General features: G+C 37.1%; 2 protein-coding genes across 2 annotated transcripts in view; both read right to left on the bottom strand.

Moving 5' to 3' along the window:
- The window catches only part of LOC134754463 (uncharacterized), a 104469-nt gene that overhangs the window by 49361 nt on the left and 32876 nt on the right, over positions 1–22232 (bottom strand). The window contains exon 2 of the mRNA XM_063690797.1: positions 16952–17119. Within this exon, the coding sequence (XP_063546867.1) occupies positions 16952–16953 (2 nt within the window). The 5' untranslated portion in view covers positions 16954–17119. The remainder of the gene's footprint in view (positions 1–16951; positions 17120–22232) is intronic.
- The window catches only part of LOC134753705 (uncharacterized), a 32927-nt gene continuing 27751 nt past the window's right edge, over positions 17057–22232 (bottom strand). The window contains exon 3 of the mRNA XM_063689643.1: positions 17057–17119. Coding sequence (XP_063545713.1) covers positions 17057–17119 — 63 coding nt within the window. The remainder of the gene's footprint in view (positions 17120–22232) is intronic.

Below are 22232 nucleotides of genomic sequence, written 5' to 3'. Positions count from 1 at the left end.
CATAGTAAGGTCAGTATTTAAGTAAACATAAGACAAACCCTTTATTTCACTTACGCGAGCGGAGCCACGAACCCGTCTAGTTTAATACAAGTTCCTACGAAAATATTAAATCCCACCAAAAACATTTCATGTAAAGTGTTGCCAAGACTAGGCTGCCAAGACTAGGCGCATAAAGCTTTTACACTCAAAAGCTATCAGATCCCGTAGTAGGTACCAAGACTTTTACTCTGTAAGTCCTAACTTTATTAGCTCTTACTGTATAAAGCCAACATCTTGGTCAAACGTACAGTACGGCTTGGCCGTTTCGTTGCTGTCAAATGGACAAATTGGACAATCCCTTAATGACACTCAGAAATTGAAAGACTTGTGTAACTACTTTGTACAACAAGTCGATCGAGTGAGTGTTTATGTGACTGCAACGAAACGGCCAAGCCGTACTGTACGTATGACCAAGATGTTGGCTTTATACAGTTAGAGCTAATAAAGTTAGGACTTACAGAGTAAAAGTCTTGGTACCTACTACGGGATCTGATAGCTTTTGAGTGTAAAAGCCTTATGCGGCTAGTCTTGGCAACACTTTAGATGAAATGTTTTTGGTGGGATTTCATTCATTTTTGTAAGAGTTGATATACCAGCTAGAAATGACTTATTCGTTTATAGAGTCTACGATAATACGGGATCATATATAAGCAGGCATAATTGTAAAATATTTTAACATTAGATTTTATAAGTTACGTATTGCTAGCGCCATCTATGTAGAGCCTATATAAATTATAAGTCAGGAATTTTATGTATTATAAATTGTAAGTTTCTAGAAATTTTAAAGCATTATTATCATAATCGGAATTGTTTTTAATGACCTAAGCGTTAGTTAAGGTCTCCGATTCAGCTCACTCAACCGATTTTTGTGAATTTTGTGTTCACATGTTTTTCGACTAAGTACATATATTTGCAGAATATACAACATCACGGAGTCATTGAAGATCAGCGCCTAAAAAAGTAGCGGTTTCGATATCATTAGGCATTTTTTTCTTTTTGAGATATGTACTTAATGCAGAAATTTCATCTATTTAGATATTTAATTCTTAATGGAGAATAAGTAGCCAAATTTCACCCAGAGATCTAGATACCTTGGTGTCGGTACATACCTTCGTGCTATCGCAAGCTGTTGGAAAACCGCGGCTTTGTAGTGCGACGATTCGAGTTTGATCCCCAGACATGTATTTTTTTTAATTAAAATTTGAATTTAGCGAGTGCGAAGTGCGAGCTAAGCGTAGGTATTCGTTACAGTTGGGCAAAAATAATTTATTTACCTATTACTGAACTTATTTTCGGGAAATTTTGTGAGCAGAATATATTTAAAAAATATTAAATTAGCTCACTTATCACACGCGAGTCAAGACGTAAAGAAACCGGTATATAAATGAGCTCTCCGAATATTCATACATTGTTACGGATCTTACGGTCGCGTTACTCTGGTGTTTCGAGATCTCTACACGCATGCGAGTTTCTAAATCGTTGGGAACTGTTTGATGGTACTGTGACATCCGAAAACAAAACTGTAAGGATTCCGTTTTTGCCATTTTGGCTACTGAAGGCCGAATGCCCGGAGCGTATGACAGGTACACGCTACCCGCAACGTCTCCGAGTATCTTTATGGCGGACGGTTTGGCCGTACGTCGAGCCCCGCGAAGATATTAAGGTCAGAAGTGACCAAGAGAGGCGCGCTACTGTAGTGTTCAAATTCAAAACTTTAGTACCTACAAGTGTATGCATGCATGGTTCTTGCAACTTACACAAACACCTACTTGCGAAGTGCTCGCCATCGGCCTTCGCGTTCAGACAATTTAACTGCTAATAAGGTTCGATATTTTTTTTTGTATCAATACAGTTTTGTTTTTTTTTCTAATAGGCTACACTTATTTAGGCTTTGTTCGCGAGGTTCTACAGCTCACAGAACCTCTGGTGCTTAAAGTTCATCATCTTCCTCGCGTTATCCCGGCATTTTTAGCCACGCCACGGCTCATGGGAGCCTGGGGTCCGCTTGGCAACTAATATCAAGGCACAAATTTTTACGAAAGCGACTGCCATTATAAGGATTAGTCCCGTTTCCTCGCGATATTTTCTTTTCCGGAAAAGCGACTGTTAAGACCTATCTTAACAAGGTACAATAAGTAGGTATTAGTCCATACAAAATTGCAAATACCTACTTACCTCTATGATATAATAATTAAACTAATTAAGGTGACAACTACCGAGACTCTTGTGTACTTGCAGAATTACTCTATAAGCTTAGTTTAGTTATGTCATTATATGTAATAGTTCATAACCAATCCGTAGTGTCATAGTGTGGCACTGCACTTAGCTAATAAGCTTCTACATGTATTACGATCACTTTTTCCAACCAGCCTTCTGTTAACATTAAGCCGGGCCGGGGTTTGAACCCGCGACCTCCGGATTGAAAGTCGCACGCTCTTACCGCTAGGCCACCAGCGCTTGTGTTTGAAGTATGGTTTTGAAAAGTTTACGACAAGAAACAGTGCCAATATAGAGGGCGCTATTTGGCTGGTTTACGTGAACCTGGTTCAAATCTGTACTTCGAAAACTTTTTGTTTTTTTTTTATTGTTGTTTTTGTATTAGCATTCCGATCACTGCTACCACACAAAATTTCACGATTCTAGGACTTCAGGAACCAATGTCTTCAGGTTTAGAGGTATTTTTAGGCACCCCCATTTTAAGGGGTTGCATGGCGAAAGTTACAGATTTCTGGTCATCATATGTGTCTGCATAAAGACCCATCCCTACATGCCAAATTTCAGCCTTCTAAGACTTCAGGAAGTAGTCTGTATTTTCTATGTCGCGAATTTCATGTGTTTCGGACAGTGAAAATTAAGATACTATAAAATTTTAAGTATAATAGGTAGCTTAATAAAACTTGGTGTTTTTGATAAGTCTACTGAGTACATGGTATACAAAAAATTGCAGCTGCGAAACGTGCTGAGAAAAGATATGCACTGCCTTTTGCCTTTTGTCTCGTCTTGGCGGGGGCACGGCCGTGCCCCCAGATGAATACCTGTTAATTATACTCCATGTTTAAGGCAACGATGTATGTGAAGCATAATATCAACATACAAAAACTATGTAATTTTAGTTATGTAGCTAAAACTATAGTCAGACGGATGCAAGGCGAAAAAATCAGATTCATAAATATATCTTGAAAATTTGTATTATAGGCCAAGCAATAAGAAGGTATAGAGGGAAATGCTAGGAACACAATTTTTGACTTCGTAGCTTCTGGGAACACAATTTTTGACTGCGTAGCTTTGTGTCCAAACAAGAGGAGTTAAAAAAAAGTTATTTGTTTAAAGTTTATGTGTGTTTATGTGAAGTGGCGCAGAATAGGGCAGAGTGGCGCTCTCTTGTGTCGGAGGCCAAGATCCTTTTTGGGTCACTGAGCCAGTGAAGTAAGTAAGTGTTTTTACTTAGGAATGGTGTCAATGTTGATACCATAAATGAATTCAGCACACCCCCGATTTATACGAAAACGATAACAAACCCGGCCTAGCAGCTTCACTGATGTAGCTAATCAAGATAAAAATGAGAGCCTGAAATAAACCTTCAAGAGCGGATATCTCAAAAACTATACAAGATATCGAAAAACGTGACTAAATAAAACTTATAACAAATTAAATCACTTTTCATTTTGTATAAGCGGCCATGTCGCTCAGACGCATAGTTTCCGAGATATAATCGAAAAACCGAAAAATGGAACCTTTACGTGATTTTTCTCCATCGAGCGAAAGTCAACAAATCAGGTTTTAAATGCAGTTACTAGAAAAAAGGTCTCAAGACTGCTATTAATATTTTTTTCTACTCGTCGAGTATAGTCTGTGCATTACAACTTGATATGCTACACTACAACCTTACTCTTTTCAACGTTGGATAGTCTATGGCACTTCCGACTCAAGCATAAGAATTTTATCGATACGGTTTAGTCAATTATAAAAATTTTGAAAATAGAATTGAACATTTCGATTTAAAGAGACTCGATTCAATGCAAATTAGCCTACTTAAACACGCTGCTGCGTCGCATCTGCTTTGTGATTGGTTAGCCAACAAAAACATTTTATTTTATGTTGTAGTAGAAACAATTGCTTCATAAGTCAGAAATGCGCATGTGACACCCTTCATATAGCAACATCCATACCTACGAAAACCTCTTAGCGTTGCTTGTTAGTCTCCATAGGCTACGGTGGCCAAAATCGAGAAAAAAACTGCCTTAAAATTGAATTTAGCAAGGAGCAGGTACCAGGGCCTCATGAGTTACGAGGAGGTGTCGTTGACCAACCCGCCGGGGGCGCCGGGCCCGCGGCGGCCGCGGCCGGGGCGCGTACGAATATGAAGATATCGCGGGCTGCGGCAGCTCGCGTATCCTGTATACTTTTGGTTTGTTTACCTATATGATTCCACTAGTTGAAAGTGTTATTTTTTTGTCTCGTCGAAAAAGTATTGTATACAATAGTGATATAATCAAGCTTTTCAATCTCGTACCTTATCTTAAGCAACTCAGCAAGCTTCGTTGCTTAAACACGGTACTCGACTAAAAAGCACTCTATTATATCACGATTGTATAAAATACTATTTAATACAGTTGCTCAAAAATTTCTACGATACGTAGCTGTTTAGCGCGCGGAAAGTTGGTTTTGGCGTACTAGTGCTTTTTTCTCTTTTCCAATTCTTTTAAATTTATTCTTGTTCCAATTCATGACTACTTATTGTTAAGTGTTAATATTAGTTTCCTTTAAACGTCGTAATCAACATAAAAACCTACTGATAATGCAAGAATACGAAAAATATACATATTTCATATTTTATTACTTACCTCTTCATCATTATAACACGTTTATTTTTTAATATTGAATATGGAAAAACCGTTCTTAATAAGTTGTCTGAATGGAACGGAATAGCTATGGAAGGTAGAGGAAGGAATAGCTGACGAAACGCCTGTCAAAGAGGCGTTTTTTCTTACTGCCAGCATGTTTTAACACATTCACTGCCCCCAACGCACATGTGCGTTCACCGTCATACAAGTTTGTTCCTAGGCCACGCCCCCTGGCAGTAAATGCGTTAAGTTTCCAAAGGCAACATTCGATATTTTTATTCCTTACTTGTTGTTTTTCTTATTTTTTCGCAACTGTGTTAAAAACGTTCGATACACGTGCGGAAATGTCATTCTTCACCTATATATGCATTCGGCCGGCAACCCCTTACTTCCCAGCCTCGGTAGTATTGTACTATATTTCGTATTATTAAATATGAATACCAAAGTGTATAAATGTTGTGCGGTTCATCAGTGTAATAACACATCAATAACAACTATTAATAAGTTATTTGTGCATGTTCCACACAATAAAACAACACGAAACAAGTAGCTTAAACTTGCAAGGCGAGAACGGCCGTATTGCCTAAGAATCATCTTTATTTTTGTGAAGATCATTTCGATGTGAGTATTTAATTTATTTTTTAGTTTCTATACCTAACAGTATCTAAATATCTTGTTTGAGGCGTAACTTTAATTTAAAAGTTGCATGAGACTAGTTTTTTGAGGTTAGGTTTCACATTGGACCAGTGTTGTCTTTCATAGGTAATGACAAATTCTAACCAGCTATGGAATACACATAAAAATCGATTTTACAGGATTTGGATTTAGTTAATTACTTAAATTAGTATTATTTTTATATATTGTTTATTGTACTTACAAGTTACAAGGAATTTTTGACATTTCTAAATTCTGCTGAACAAAAGTTATCGTTTGATTGTAAAAACTCTTCAAGCATCATCACATCGATTCTAGACAAATTAGCACTGTTTGCCTTAGTAAACCTTGTTCCATGACTCAAGTTATTAGTTAATATTCGGTTTAAACTAAATTGAATCCGTGAATCGTAAATAAATAAAATAACAGGAGAACCAGTACTTTCAGTACTTTGGATATTTGTTTACATGAACGTGACGTCATTCGCTCTGATTGGTGTTCACCGAATCATGGCGGACTTGCGTATTTTGTAATTTTATTTTCAAAAAACATTTACCAATCTCGCCAAATTTATAAAATAAATGCGTTTTTCGCATTCTATGACTAGTTTCATTATAAATATAATATTTTAGTGACTTTTAATTACTGTCATGATGCCAATTGTCGATATCACTGTTGCTGACGTCACAGACGGTTACCGCTTACCAGGCGGACCGTATTCCTGTTTGCCACCATCATTGTATTATTTAAAAACCTTTATTATATCGGCAAAAAACAGGTAAGTTTATGATGATGATGATGACAATTGTCACAAGATTTAATAGTACATTTCGATGCTAGTGCGGAAAGTATGTCATCAAGAATGACATTTCCGCACGTGTATCGAACGACGTTTTTTAATACAGTTGCGAAAAAATAAGAAAAGCAACAAGTAAGGAATGGAATTCGAAACTTTTATATTATTAATTCTGTGACATCACTGACATTGATATTATGAAGAGGTGTTTTTTTAGTTGGGTGTTGTTATTATTGAACCCACTTCAATGAAAGTTTTTTTTTTTAAATGCATGTTCTATAAGACGACTATTTTACGATTATTTGTGTACAGTTATAAAAACAATATCGAATGTTGCCTTTGGAAACTTAAAACAGAAAGAAAAAACGCCTCTTCTTTGACAGGCGTTCCGTTCCATTCAGACAACTTATTAGGAACGGTTTTTCAATATTCAATATAAAAAAAAATAGATGTGTTATAATGATGAAGAGGTAAGTAATAAAATATAAAAGATGTATATTTTTCGTATTCTTACATTAATAGTAGGTTTTTATGTTGATTACGACGTTTAAAGGAAACTAATATTAACACTCATCAATAAGTAGTCATGAATTGGAACAAGAATAAATTTAAAAGTAAAAAGCACTAGTTCGCGAAAACCAACTTTCCGCACGATAAACAGCTACGTAAAGTAGCACTTTTTGAGTAACTGTATTAAAAAAGAATTTTCTGTAGTTCTTGTCAGGAAATGAGTTCCGTGTCGGAATTTCGTGACAATTGTCATTAGCTTCGCAAAATAAGCACTTATTTATTGGCGATATAATGGAGTTTTTTTTAATTAAAATGTTGGTAGCAAACAAGCACACCGCCCCTCCCGATGGTAAGCGGTTACCGTAGCCAATGACGTCAGTAACAATGTAGACAATTGTCGCACCTGTCACCGTGGTGAAATAGGGGCCTGGTCTTATGATGATTTACACATCAGGTAGATGGAAACGATGGGAAACTGAGATCCTCATTCTCTCAAAATATTCAACCATTTTATCTTTATACATATAGTATATGTATTACAATTAGTGATGGGCAGCGGTAACATTCCCGCTACCAGTAAGTTTCCATTTGGGAATGTTACTAGTAAGTTACCAATGTTACCAGTAACATTCCCAAAAGCTGATGATAGTGATGACTTATATGAGATAAAATAAGGTTCAAAACTTATTTTTTTAGTACAACTTACTCAAAAATATGTCCCATAGTTCTTAATTCGCTGGCATAAGAGCTATGGGATCAATTTTATAAATTTGGTATACAGATAGTGAGCACCGGGGAAGGACATAGAATACTTTTTTATCCCACTCACCCCTTAAGGGGATGGAAAGGGGAGTTGACACTTGTATGGGGAATCAATAACCGCTGAACCGATTTGGTAGCAGTGGTTGATTTAGTTTGGTATGGAGATAATTTGGGTCCTGGGGCAGGACATAGGATAGATATTCGCGGGCTTGGTTTCCGCAACTCGACGTCTTACTATTGCGCCTATTTTGCGTGAGGGACATAGGATAGGTTTTACCCTAGAAATCAACCCTAAAGGGGGTGAAAAGGGGAGTGGAAATTTGTATGGAACCCAATAAAACCGATTTAGATGAAATTTGATATGGAGATAGTCTTAATTGTTTGGGAGGGTGTAGAGTAGTTTTTATTCCCGAAGTCATCCTGTTCTCTTCTCCACTCTTTTAACACTCACTCAAAGTGCCGCTGGTAATGTATGATGGAGGCAGCTCAAGACCTGGAACACCTGGAGTGCTCCTGGGTGCAACGGGTCAGGGGTAACAATCGCTCAACGTGCTGCTTGTAGTATATGATGGATAAAGCTCAAGACAATGTGGAGTGCTACTGGGAGCAAAGGGTCAGGGGTAACACTCGCTCAACGTGACGCTGGTTGTATATGATGAGGAAAGCTCAAGACCTGGAACACCTGGAGTGCTGCTGGGTGCAACGGATCAGGGGTAACACTCGCTCAACGTACCGCTGGTAGTGTATTATGGGAAAAGCTCAAGATCTGGAACACCTGGAGTGCTGCTGGGTACAAAAGGTCAGGGGTAACACTCGCTCAACGTGTCGTTGGTAGTGTATGATGGAGATAGCTCAAGACCTGGAACACCTGGAGTGCTGCTGGATGTACCTGATGAGGGTAAAACTCCTTTAATCTGATGTTGGTAGAGTATGCTGTAGGCAGGTTAAGTTCTCCAAGACCTGGAACACCTGGAGGTCTGCCAGATGAAGCAGGCGTCTGACCAGAGCTACCACACGCTTAACGTGCAGTAGATACTGTTTGCTGTAATCAGGTTGAATTTTCCAAGACGTAGAACACCTGGAGGTGACTTCCCATGGGTCACTCGGTGCCTGCAAGACTTTGGTGACCAAGTTTCTGCTGGAGACGCTGCTGATCTCCCACCAGGGGGCTACCACAAGCTGAATGTTCAGCGGGTAAAATTTAGGTAGTAAAAAGGGGTGGAAGTTTGTATGGGGAAACAATAAATCTAGCTGATTGTTTAAAAATAAGCTACCCAAATTACTAATTCCACGCAGACGAAGTCGCGGGCAAAAGCTAGTATTTTATATATAAACTACTACTACTACTACTCTAATTTCAAATTTGATTAATTAATATAAAATCGAAATTCCAACAACTCAAAAATGACGTTTGTCACTTGGAACGTTATACAAAACTTGCTTTGTCCCGCGGCTTCGCCTGCGTGATTTAAGAATCTATGTAGTTTTGTCTAATGTACAGGTTGCGGGGGAGGCAGGGGAAGGAGAAAATATGGTTTTATAACTACTTACAAAAGATGGTTTATATGGAATATGGTTCGTAGGTAGAATACATATATATGTACTTACGATGTTTTGCATTTTACTTAGAATGGAAACCTAAACTTATAAGAAGCAAACAGACAACCACCTTCTTGTAGCACCTTGAATGTACTCATTACGGATGCAGGAAGTTTCCCGATGACGTACTCCTTCCACCCCGTCCGTTCCGCCGCGCCGCCCGCACTCGCCTAGGTACCGATTGACGATGATCGAGATGGCACCAAATCAAATTTAAAAATCTATTAGGATAACGCGGGTCTTTATACCTCAAAACCAAAATTAGAACCCTTATAGGATCACGTGTGGCTGTCTGTCGGTCCGTCTGTTACAACCGATTTGCTCCGAAACTACTGGACCGTTTGAATTGCAATTTGGCACAAATACGAGTACTTTCAAGAATTTTCATGAGCACATTATTCAATTTCAAAATCGATGCCATTTTCGTAATTAACGTCCCAAAAAACCATAAAAACGACACCCATATTGATATTTAGACATTTCAACCCCATTGCACCCCAACAGGGGAGATGGTTTTTCACGTCCGTCACGTTGGATTTTAAAATCGTTCTTGTTTTCCTAATTAGCAACCCGATAAACCATAAAAACAATACCCATGTTGATTTTCAGACTTTGTCACCACATTTCCCCCTAATAGGGGGGAATTTGCAAAAAAACCTGTAACACGTGTTTATTCATTTATCGTTAGGAATACTCCTGTGAAGTTTCGAATATAATAGTCTAACTAATCTTGTTTCCCCATACAATCTTTGAACCCCCATTTAACCCCCTTGGGGGGTGAATTTTGAAAAAATCATTTCTTAGGGCACCCCTAGACAGGCGCGGCTTCCTCTAAGGAGCGCTTGTGCAGTGCACTCCCATAAATAATCATAATGAAATTATAGTGCCTAATTAATATATTACTCTTTAAGATCTATCGTACAAAAGTAAAATACCAATTAAATAATTACCTTTATTCATTATAAGTTTATAGACGGCCTATACTACTCGGCCTACTCCTATAATTTCATAGGAATCATAGGTAACGCGCGAAGCGGAGCGCTTTGGATTGCGCTCCTATGAAAAAGATTTAGTACATAAAATCAATAGGAAATTCAATGAGAGCGAAAGAGAAGTTTCGCTACAGTTCCGCACGTGAAATAGAAGATTTTCTATGAAGAAAGAGGTAAAATTGGAGCGGCGCTCCGTAGCCCGTTTGACCTTGCGCCCTCTCGTCGAATGCGCGCGCATTGTGCGCGCCATATTGTCACTTGTTTGTAAACAGACCTTAGTTAGTAGTCAATTTTAAAGTACGCGCGTGAATGGAATTTTGGCATTTTTTTATTATAAATAATTAACCAAGAGTTTAAGCAGTAAGTGCACATAATTTGTTTGTTGTGAGGTATTTAAAATGAATGAATTTAACGGGAGAATGTGAAAAAAGTTTACAAAATCGACTCGAGTTCAATATAAAAGGAAAACCTTGAACTTTCGTAACAATGTTCGTCAAAAACAAAAACTTATATGTCATTAAATAAGATCAATATGCAAAAACACCGTGGTTGTGTTATGTCGCTGTGATAAAAGTAACTAGGTGTTTTAGTTTATCGTGTTACCTACCTAAGTACATATGTCTTGTTTGGAGCGGGCGCGGGCGGGCCTAGCGACGGCTGTGCGGTGAGTTTGCTTGGACCGAAACCGATGTGTTAACAATTTAGCACATATTTCCATAAATTTTAAAACAACATTCACAACCTAGAATCCATTTGTAAAATGAACTGCAGTTAGCGTCTATCGGTCGTCAAGATATTCGTAATAGCGAAATTCTATAAGAGAGTTCAATGACCGTATTTTGTGTCGGTTAATTGAATGTGTAGTTTTTTACTGTGATAGTGAACACCCATAATATAGAATCACCAGCCGCCGCTGCCCCTAGACCTTATAAGAAACCTACGTGCCAAATTTGGAATCTCTAGAACCAGCGGTTTGGGTTGTGTGTTGATATGTCAGTCAGGCAGTCAGTCAGTCAGTCAGTTTCTTCTTTTATATATTTAGATGTTGATTGGTTTATTCTAATAATTAAACTGATTTATACACATATTTTCTTTTACTTTATTTCCAGTCTTCACTTTTAATCATTATTTCCAGATAGTAATGTTCCCAGTAACTTTGGAAAAATACCTGGTAATATTGGGAATGTTACCGGTAACATTGGGAATTTACTCTCTCAGAGATTCCTTAACTGTTTTATGACTGTAAATAATAGCATTATTATTTTATTAAGTATTTAACACGAAAAAAGCATATACAATTCTAATAATTTTTTCAAAGTTACTCAATGTTACCGATCTGGGTAATGTTACTGGTAGCATTACCGGGAATATTCCCACTTTTGAGTAAGTTACTGGTAACGACCCATCACTAATTACAATACCTACAAACTGTTTTTTTGTATCTTTATAGTGCAAAGAAGCGTGTTCCAAGCAGAGGTATGTGCTATAGCGCACTGCGCACGTATAGTAAAAGAGAGTGTGCAGCAAGAGGGTACTGTTGTAATATACACAGATAGCCAAGCAGCACTGAAGGCACTAAAGAAAATATCGGTTACCTCCTCTTTGGTGAGAGAATGTCGAGAGGAGCTTAACTCGATAAGCAAGCAAAGAAGCGTTACGGTGGCATGGGTACCAGGACACCAGCGAGTAACGGGAAATGAGAAAGCGGACGAGCTGGCGAGGATAGGGGCGGAGACGGGATATATAGGTCCGGAACCGGCTCTGCCCATGTCAGCGGATGTCACGAAGGGAGTCATAGAGAAGGTAAAAGAGATAAAAGCACAGAGAGTATGGGAAGAAGAGGCTGGATGCAGACAGTCGAAGATGATGATTAAAGGTATTGATCACAGGAGAACCAGGTATCTTTTGAAACTAGGTAAGAGCAGTCTAAGACTATTGACAGGTATCATTACAGGTCATAACACTCTCAACAGACACCTTAAGATAATGGAAATTAGCAGAGACGCCTCCTGTTCACATAGTGGTAAGGAGGAGACTAGCTTTCACTTACTAGCAGAGTGTATTATGTATGCGGCATCGCGATATAATATATTCGGTAGAGACACGCTGAAAGAGAATGAACTAAAGGATGTCGAACTTAAAGATGTCCTTCTGTTCTGCAGGAAAACAAGAAGATTTGAGGAGAATACTGTTGGAATGCCGCCAGGACAGTAACCTGCAGCTCCAACTTCAGGGAACTGGGCTGAATGAACGCGACACGTGATCGACAGCCCGCCTGCCTCCGGCCGGGCGTCCGTAGGGACATCTACATCTACATATGTATTACAATACCTACAAACTGTTTTTATGGGGTGTTTATGTTTAGCCATAGCCTGTGATATGATTGTGTATCTTTATAGTGCAAAGAATGGCTACATGCTGCTGCTATTATACTGCTGCAAATCTGATTATGTAAACTATTTCTGTAAAATATTGTTCAAATAAGGTGCTGCCACGCATTTATATATTTTTTATTTTTTATTTTTTTGAAATTCTGTAATGCCATATAGATACATGTTGTTGTTTGCTTTTGTCTGGGAGCACCTTAATACATTTGACGTAACGTATTCCGGGTACTTACGTGTTAATAAAAGATGGATGTACCGGCGATAAATCATTGAAACAATCGTCTGACACAAATGGGTCCGGCGCAATGATATGCGGATTCAACTCTACATCATGCTTCGCTTGCTCCGTTGTCAATAAACCATCTGGTGGGAATCTAAACAAAACACAACAAAATTATTCAATACAATTTACCATGTAAACTTTTACTGCTGCATATTTATATAGATCCAATCCAAAGACAGTTTAAATGTAGTATCTAAGTAAATCTAGCTTTAAAACTTGACGACACGCCAAAGCGTATTCCATAGAAGTGTTTTCCTGATTAATGTAACGACGTGGCGCCTTGAATATGCAATTTACCTCCGACAGAGTTTTTGGACGAGAAAATAAGATAATGGAAATAATATTTACTAAATTATCAATAAGTATAAGTTTACTCATTTTAATTTCAAATAAGATCTGTCATAACCCAGTGTTAGAAATACATTACATTAATGTAGTGCAAAGCCTTTCATCTTACTAATTTTAATCATGTTCACGACAGAATAGCTATTGCTAACAGCAACTATATTTTATCAATAAACAAAAATAACAAATAATAATGGGAACAAACCCGGGACAGTAATTTTGTAACATAACAATAACCTACGTGTATTGCAAAATGTATAGACAAATATGTATACAAATAGAGCGAAACCGTATATTAGTATCGAAAAGCCCGGCAATGTTTCTTACTACCTGGTGGGTTTTCTTCGTTACTCAAAAACATAAATTCATGCAAATAGTTTGTGCATAACTAAGATAATAGTCCAAAATAAAAGTCTTAAGAGTTATACTAGCTTGACTTAAAGGTATTTTCGTCCTTTTGTTACTAAAAAATCACTGCGAATTAGCGGGTACGTCAGGTAGGCACGATAAACAGTTTGGCAGAATTTTCGATCGTTAATTCAATTAAAAATAGTCACATAATTGATATTATGATTATATATGAAACACCAAAATATAATTCAAAATGAAAACAAAGAATTATACGCTAACCCGACTGTTTCTAAAGCCCGGCAACGTAAGAAATGCGAGGACAAAAATCTGAGGCAGAACATTATCTAGGACGGAAGTGAAGGAACCCTGCGTCTCCCGGTAATATTTACTACAATAAGCATATGTAATATTAGTAGTTAATACACAATGACATTCAGAAAATCTAGCCAAAAGAGATTTAAGATAATTTGATCTCATTAATGCATGCCAGTGACTTATTGCATTAGAAATCCAGGAGTTTAAAAATGAATATTTAGTGCATGGGTCAACGGCGGCCGCGCTACGCGTACGCGGTACGCGTCAGGGACTCAATCGCATATCCACTCGCTCATTGCACTCGCTGATTATCCTTAGCTGCGGCCGGGATTAATCGATAGATGTGCACAGATGGGCACAGCAGGGACAGGGACGCAACAAGGGAGGCTTGACCCAGACCCACCACCGCTGCCCCTTTCCACAACCGCGCCGGCCCCGCTCGCCGCCCCGCCGACCGTTCCTCTATTTCCCGGGCCCGACCTCACTGATCCAATTTTTCATGTCATTTTCGGAGCGCAGTTTTTTTGGGAGCTATAGAGAGAATTTCATGGATATGACCATTTTTTATTCGTTTTAAAACCACTACTAGGCGGATTAAGTTGAATTGGATTAATTGTGTTTAACGCGTTCCCTTATTATAAATTTTAGTTATCACACTTTCTATCCCTGGCTATCAATATTTACTCGCAAGTTAAACTTGACACACGTCCCGGGTTTCGAAAAACGGTTAGTAAAGTGTTCCACACAGTCTGACATATTTTTTTTCATTATACCCTTAAGTTTATTAGTTCCATTTGCCTTTTGTCCAAACAAAAATGTTAATAACACAAATAAAATAATAATAAATAAGTTTTTAAAATTTAAAAAGGTTTCGCATAGCAGAAAAAAAGATACAGTCACTTTACCTCTCACGTTGAATGATGGTCCCTATAACAATTCCTTCAAGTCTCTTTTGTTTGGGCTTAATATTAAAAATAATTGAAGAAGATAAAGATTGAATTAAATATGTTTCTACCGTATTTTTATTACTTAAATGTTACATTAGTAAATTAATAAATGTGCTAAGCTTCCAAAACATGACAACTACTCCATATAAACATGAACTGTCATACGGACCAGCATTCGACACCAGAAATACAGGGTGGGCCAGTGATAAATGCATTTTTTTTTTAAATAATTAATCAATTTTTATGTTTTTAAATAAAAATTATAATTAGAATTTGGGATAAAGAAATAAATTTTACGTTTTAAAAAATAAATCATCAAGATGTCGTCCGTAGCGGTTGCGGCACTCTTCCAGTCTTGCTTGTAAATTTTGAAAGACTTTCGTTAATAGTTGCGGAGATATTGATTTTAATTCTGCTGTGGTTGTCGGATTATTGGAGTACACTTTTTTCTTCAAGTAACCCCACAAAAAGAAGTCTGCCGAAGTTAAGTCAGAGCTCCAGGGAGGCCAAGCAATGTCACCTCGCCTCGATATCAATTTTTGAGGAAACATTTCACGCAAACCTTCCAGGGTTACGTTACTTGTATGGCAGGTGGCCCCGTCTTGCTGAAACCATGTGTTGTTGTTGAAACCATACGATTCGTGAAGTTTCGGAGCCAGGAAATTTCTTAACACGAAAGTCTTGTTAAGTCTTTCAAAATTTACAAGCAAGACTGGAAGAGTGCCGCAACCGCTACGGACGACATCTTGATGATTTAATTTTTAAAACGTAAAATATATTTCTTTATCCCAAATTCTAATTATAATTTTTATTTAAAAACATAAAAATTGATTATTTATTAATTTTTTTTAAATGTATTTATCACTGGCCCACCCTCTATAACTAGTACAAAAAAAATAATTCTCGACTGCAGAACTTGATCCTGAAAATTACTAAAAACCTAATAACTAGGTAAAAGCGGTTTTTTTTAATTCCGTTTACATCAAGGGAACATTCCTTATGTTACATTTAGTTAATTTCTTACCCTCAACATACTTAAATAGTTGTGCTCAGTGCACAAATAAATATTGTTCCTTAACTTGAAATATTGAGAATGATCAATAATTATTTTTTATCTGAGGATCTGATGGCATAGCAAAAGTGTAAACTTGCATTAGATTTTTTTTCGTATAGTTTAAAGTAGGTATCATTACGAATATTAGATTAACTTCAAACGAAAATTCATACGCTAAACTTTTTTTAGATTTCGAGGTTGTTCTTCTGAAAGTAGGCAAGCTTCTACCTACTACCCATATGCCAAAATTAGCGGAATTATAAAACAAACATATATGTATGTATAATCGGTTTTAAAAACAATTTACAATGGTATTCAGAAGGAAATAGTAAATTGACTTTTATGTATTAACTTAATTTAACTGCGTTACGGTATAAATTAAAAGTAACGCTTTTATGAATTCAAGTTTAAATTTTCCACTCTTCTCATTTGTATTTTTACGAAAAGTACATTTTGTACAATTCTTTCAAACTAATGTCATTTTAATCATTCTGAATGCCACTTCATAGTACTTTTACGCTTAGCGCAACAGGTGAATTCGCACGACGCTTACCGTCTAGCAAAACTGGTGTAGGCCTCCGAAGAATTGCAACAATGTAGGGTTGACACTCGTTGCTTTATAATTTTTTTCATGGTTCTAAGGGCGTTTATGCGACACATTATCAATAACTTTGTCAAGCAAATTGCATAATATTGAAGTTAAATGAATTTACACCTTGAAAAAAGTATAACATATATAAACACGGAACCATGAAAAAAATTTAAGTAGATAAAATAAGAAAAGTAAAATTTATAGTTTTAATTCCTATGAATTTAGTCAGATTTCATAGTGAAGAGAGCAGCACTGAACCGAAAACGTGTTAGTATCTCCGGTTTAAACCACAGACAAATGGTAATATTTATTCGCAGCACCCTTTGAAGGGGCGATGATGCAACAGGTATGACTTGCCGCGCTGACGAAACGTCAATAACGCATTCGCGATGGCAGGTAAATATCCGGGCCTCGATTGCCATAGCGACGCGAGGGAGGCAGACTAATGGCACACGCATACTACTGTTGCAATGGCACTTACATATGCAGTTGTGGGGCGGCGCAGAGCGCCCGCCCCCGGGCGTACGCAGGTCCACACGTGGCGCCTTTCCTCGCTGTAGCACGCAAACAACCACTACGAACAATTTCACAGTCGGCGTCCGCTACCGCTGCCAACCTGCAACCCGCAGCTCATAGCATTAGATGGTACCTGTAACAACAAATCATGTATTAATTGGGTTTCGTAGTGCAAGTACGTCAAAAACGGCGGGCTTGGAGTTGCGCGTCGGAAGTTATTCATTTTTAGGGTTCCGTACCCAAAGGGTAAAAACGGGACCCTATTACTAAGACTCCGCTGTCCGTCTGTCCGTCTGTCACCAGGCTGTATCTCATGAACCGTAATAGCTAGACAGTTGAAATTTTCACAGACGATGTATTTATGTTGCCGCTATAACAACAAATACTAAAAAGTACGGAACCCTCGGTGCGCGAGTCCGACTCGCACTTGGCCGGTTTTTTTCATACGTTTAACCGTTTTTAAGAGGACGCAGAGCGCAAAACGTGCAACGATCACCCATATACGTACTATAATGGAAGGTAAACGTGGAGCTCGGTAAATTATACCTTGTGTAAAGTTGTTAAATCTTCACCTATTGGTCCTACACAGATTTTGAAATAAAAGTTGTCTGTACTGTGGACAAAAGCTAAGAGCTTGTGTGCATAAGTATAATGATTTTTGATACAAGTTTTTATCGCCCACTGTACTTTTCTTTCACAGTCAACTACTACTCATCTAGATAATTCTAATAAGGTGCAGCGGACCAATTTCGACTGGTAATTTATAAAGTGCAACTTTGACCACCGAAAACTACTATTTACAGTGCGTTTACTGGCAATTGATTGCCTTCATACTGTAGATTAGTTATGATGATTTTATTTTTTCAGACGGACATCAAAAAAATGTTGAGTCAGTATACTTTAAAATGAGCATTTCATATAAAAAGGCAAACGTCAGACTAAAGGTTATTAAATAGATTATGATTCGTTAATACATTATTTACAAAAAAATATATATTTCAAGAGCTACAAACAAAGAAAAAACACTTTTTATGAATAAAGTTCATGTATATATATTTTATAACTCAACTAAAAACGTTATAACAATGTTGGGTATAACATAAAAGAAACCAGTTATTCAACTATACGTCACAGCTTAAATTTTTAATTTCCGATAAAAACTGTGGAAGTTGTACAAAAAAAAACCGGCCAAGTGCGAGTCGGACTCGCGTTCCAAGGATTCCGTACATTACACAATTTAAACAATGCATTTTTTATGTGAAACTTGCGTGAAATGTCTTTAAAAAAACCCGTATGGATTGGATCAAAAACTAAATAATTAAGTCCGACTCACGCTTGACTGCACATTTCTAATAGGTTTTCCTGTGATCTATAGGTAAAGATCTATTTTTTTGTGTATTTTTTTTTAATTTTAGACAGTAGTTTCGGAGATAAGGGGAGGGAGGGGATGGTCATTTTTGCCTATTTTCTTGAATAACTTCTAAACTGTTTATCCTAAAATTGTAAAAAAAATATATTTGAGATTCTCACAATGAGCTCTTTCAATTGTTATGTAACACGATATAGTTTATAAAACTTTATTTTTTAATTTTCTCATTTACCCCACAAAAGTGGCCCCCATGTTTAAATTAATTTGTTTACGTTACATGTCCGTCTTTGGGTCACAAACTTACATATGTATACCAATTTTCAACATAATTGGTCCAGTAGTTTCGGAGAAAATAGGCTGTGACAGACGGACAGACAGACGCACGAGTGATCCTATAACTATAAGGGTTCCGTTTTTTCCTTTTGAGGTACGGAACCCTAAAAACTAAAGCGCGCCAACAATTCTACCTTAATGCGCTCATATTATGCAAAGAATACTCCTAATCATGGGGTATTAAGAGCGCTATTACATTTAGGCGTTAAGCGAGTTTAGGTATTTTATGCGCTGCGGCGGGCTGTGCGAGCTCAGTATGCCGATCCCTTCTACCACGGTTTCCCTCTCGCTCGCACTACAATGATGGATTAAACAATCTTGATCCTTCGTGAAGCATATTGAAAACAATTATAAGTACACTAACTGTACTTAAATTTTAAAATCCTAATTTCTGTTATTTGGTACGAAAATACTAAATCCAGCGCAAATGTATTTACTTTTGTATTATAAAAGAATTATTTTATACTAGAAAGAAATTATACTCGCTTGTTTACATGTTTCGTCATTACATTTGGTACAGGGTAACCGTACAGCTTGGGTAGCGAAACTATTTTAGCTGTATGTAGCAGTGTTGGCCGTAATTTTTAATTTTAATTAACCATTGATCAATTAATTACATTAACCATTAGTTCCGCCATTAACCAATTGCATTACGCACCAATTGCATTTAAGTTAATTCGAATTAAATTTTTGAGACGTTAATGGCCATTAACTTCAATGGCCATTAAAGTTTCAAAAAATTAAGAGCCTGCAGGAGCTCAGCGAAATCTCAATTTTGAGATTTCAAAGTGATTATCGCCGTCGCGCTGACGGGGGCGGCGCCGCCATATCCCCGTGTGTGTGGTGCACGCACACAGACGCGCACGTCATTTGCGCTCGCGGAACTTATGCTTGCAAGTTACAAGTCGCGTCGCGGCCCGCTATATAGGCATATCATAGGCTATAGGTACCTAGTTCTAACAAACCTTTTCTTCGGTTAATAACTCGTCAGCTTAGCTCGCTACCACTACGGCTACCATGAGTTCCGTAAATGACAGTCGAAAGTGAGAAAGTTAAGGAAAATGTATGGAGTAATTGTACAGTGCCTCTACCGGTCACATAAAAAACTAAAAAAATCAACTGGCACCATGAGTCACAAACGTTTTAACGTGAGTTTTCGATACATGCCTAACTTCACACCTAAAACGTTCTCTTTCTAACTATATAATAAAAACTGAGCCAGAATTATTCTAGGTAAATACTTTACGCCGTTTACGCGAATAAACGTGACAGATGTCATCGAAAAATACGTGCGTTTTCGATGTGACATTTTCCGTCAACTTGGAAACAACAATATTTGAACGAAATATTTTTATTCGGATGTTTATTACCGTTTTATCATGTTACAAATGCATTTCCGTTATTCAATTATCATTTAAATGCTTAGTTAATCATTGTAGTTTTATCACGACTTACCTAAAACACACGAAAAAACAGAAATATTTGAACGTACGCTAAGAGTGTCAAACAGTCAAACAAGAGGCAAGTGCCCGTTTAGAAAATAATATTAAAATAAATAACTACACTGTGTAAAGTTCGGTCGAATTAAACGCCTTATAGTAAATTTTTTGTTCCTCCAAGAAAACAACCCCACAAATATAATGATGAAGTGTTATTGTAAGGCCTAATCCTATCAGACAACCTGCCATGTCTGTCCATCGATGACTTTATGATGTCTCGATACCTTTTCAAAATGCAAGGTAAATATACCATATGATTAGTGACTAATGTATAAAGTATGAATGTGTATAATGCTTAACGTAGGTAGCAGTAAACTTACTAAATAACCTATAAACCTATTCTTTTTCAGGAGTATAACAACAATGATAGTAGCTGATGAAACTTGGAAACTTAAGTAACAGCTATGGAACTGTATGATCACAGCCACATCATCAGATGTGGCCGAATGTGCAGTATTCTGGATGTGACTTGGCCATTAACATCATTACACATTTAGAAATTATAAAAACAGGAAGATATCTGAAGAATATAGTGTTATACAGTGCTTTTTAAAAACTAAATAAGAACTAAAAATATGTTGGTAGTGAGTTAGATGTATAGTTGATAAATCACCTAAACCTGAGTAATCTTTAGGTACTTTAACCGCTTCGAACTATATCAATGCAATTTGTAAATAAAATAGGCCACAGGCAACTCTGGAAATTCTAAAAATGTTATATAGTCTTAGAGGTAGATTATGCTAGATATTTAACTTTGTGAACACGCTAGAAAAATGATGTACCTTCTGGAACGCAACCATATTTCCAAGGTTGTAATAAATAATAATAAAATGAAGTGGTATTTTTTGTTTAATAGGTTTGTTGCATATTTGATAAGTATGTACAACTAACAGTAACAACTACATCTCATACTAACTTCATATATAAGTATATAAATAAGACTATATGAGATTTGATAATTTAGATTATCATAGTAATACCATTTTTGTTTGCTTTTGCGTGGATCTAATCTGCTTGTCATTAGACCCAGTTCACACATACAGTTTCTGATACAGAAAATCATGTGTAATCAAAACAACACTATAATTTAGCAAGAGGTGCATAGGCACATACATATATAACATTTAAAATATGTATAACATTTAAAACTCGCGTTTTGAACACATATTAGATTAGGCCCCATACGCACGAGAGCTTAAAAAGCGTCGCGTTAAAACCCGACGGAGCTTTTTTATCGTTTCTGATATTTGTGTTCATATGAACACAAATATCTGAATATCTGACAGCAGCGCCGGCGCTTTTATAACGCTTGTGAGACCAGATACACAGTTCCGTATGCTCAATTCAATTTACGGCCAACGCTCAACGCCGAAAAACAAACAGTGCTCGATAAAAACCGGCCAAGTGCGAGTCGGACTCGCGCACCGAGGGTTCCGTACATTACACAATTTAAACAATGTATTTTTTATGTGAAATGTAAGTGAAAGGTAAATTTCGGTTTACGATTTGTGACGTATAAAAAAAACTACTTACTAGATCTCGTTCAAACCAATTTTTGGTCGAAGTTTGCATGGTAATGTACATCATATATTTTTTTTAGTTTTATCATTCTCTTATTTTAGAAGTTACAGGGGGGACACATTTTACCACTTTGGAAGTGTCTCTCGCGCAAACTATTCAGTTTAGAAAGATATGATATTAGAAACCTCAATATCATTTTTTAAAGACCTATCCATAGATACCCCACACGTATGGGTTTGATGAAAAAAAAAATTGAGTCAGTTCTAATTTTTTTTTCTATTTTTGTGTGAAAATCTTAATGTAGTTCACAACATACATCTACTTACCAAGTTTTAACATTATAGTTTTTATAGTTTCGGAAAGAAGTGGCTGTGACATACGGACGGACAGACAGACAGACAGACATGACGAATCCATAAGGGTTCCGTTTTTTGCCATTTGGCTACGGAACCCTAAAAAGCGCCGCGCTTAAAAACCGCCTTCGTGTGAATACATACATGGTTATCCATTTGTCATTCAAACGC

The sequence above is a fragment of the Cydia strobilella genome, chromosome Z, assembly GCF_947568885.1.
Source record: "Cydia strobilella chromosome Z, ilCydStro3.1, whole genome shotgun sequence".
In the NCBI taxonomy this organism is placed as follows: Eukaryota; Metazoa; Arthropoda; class Insecta; order Lepidoptera; family Tortricidae; genus Cydia; species Cydia strobilella.
Note: the sequence above shows the minus strand (reverse complement) of the source record. Positions and strands in the feature narration are given on the sequence as shown.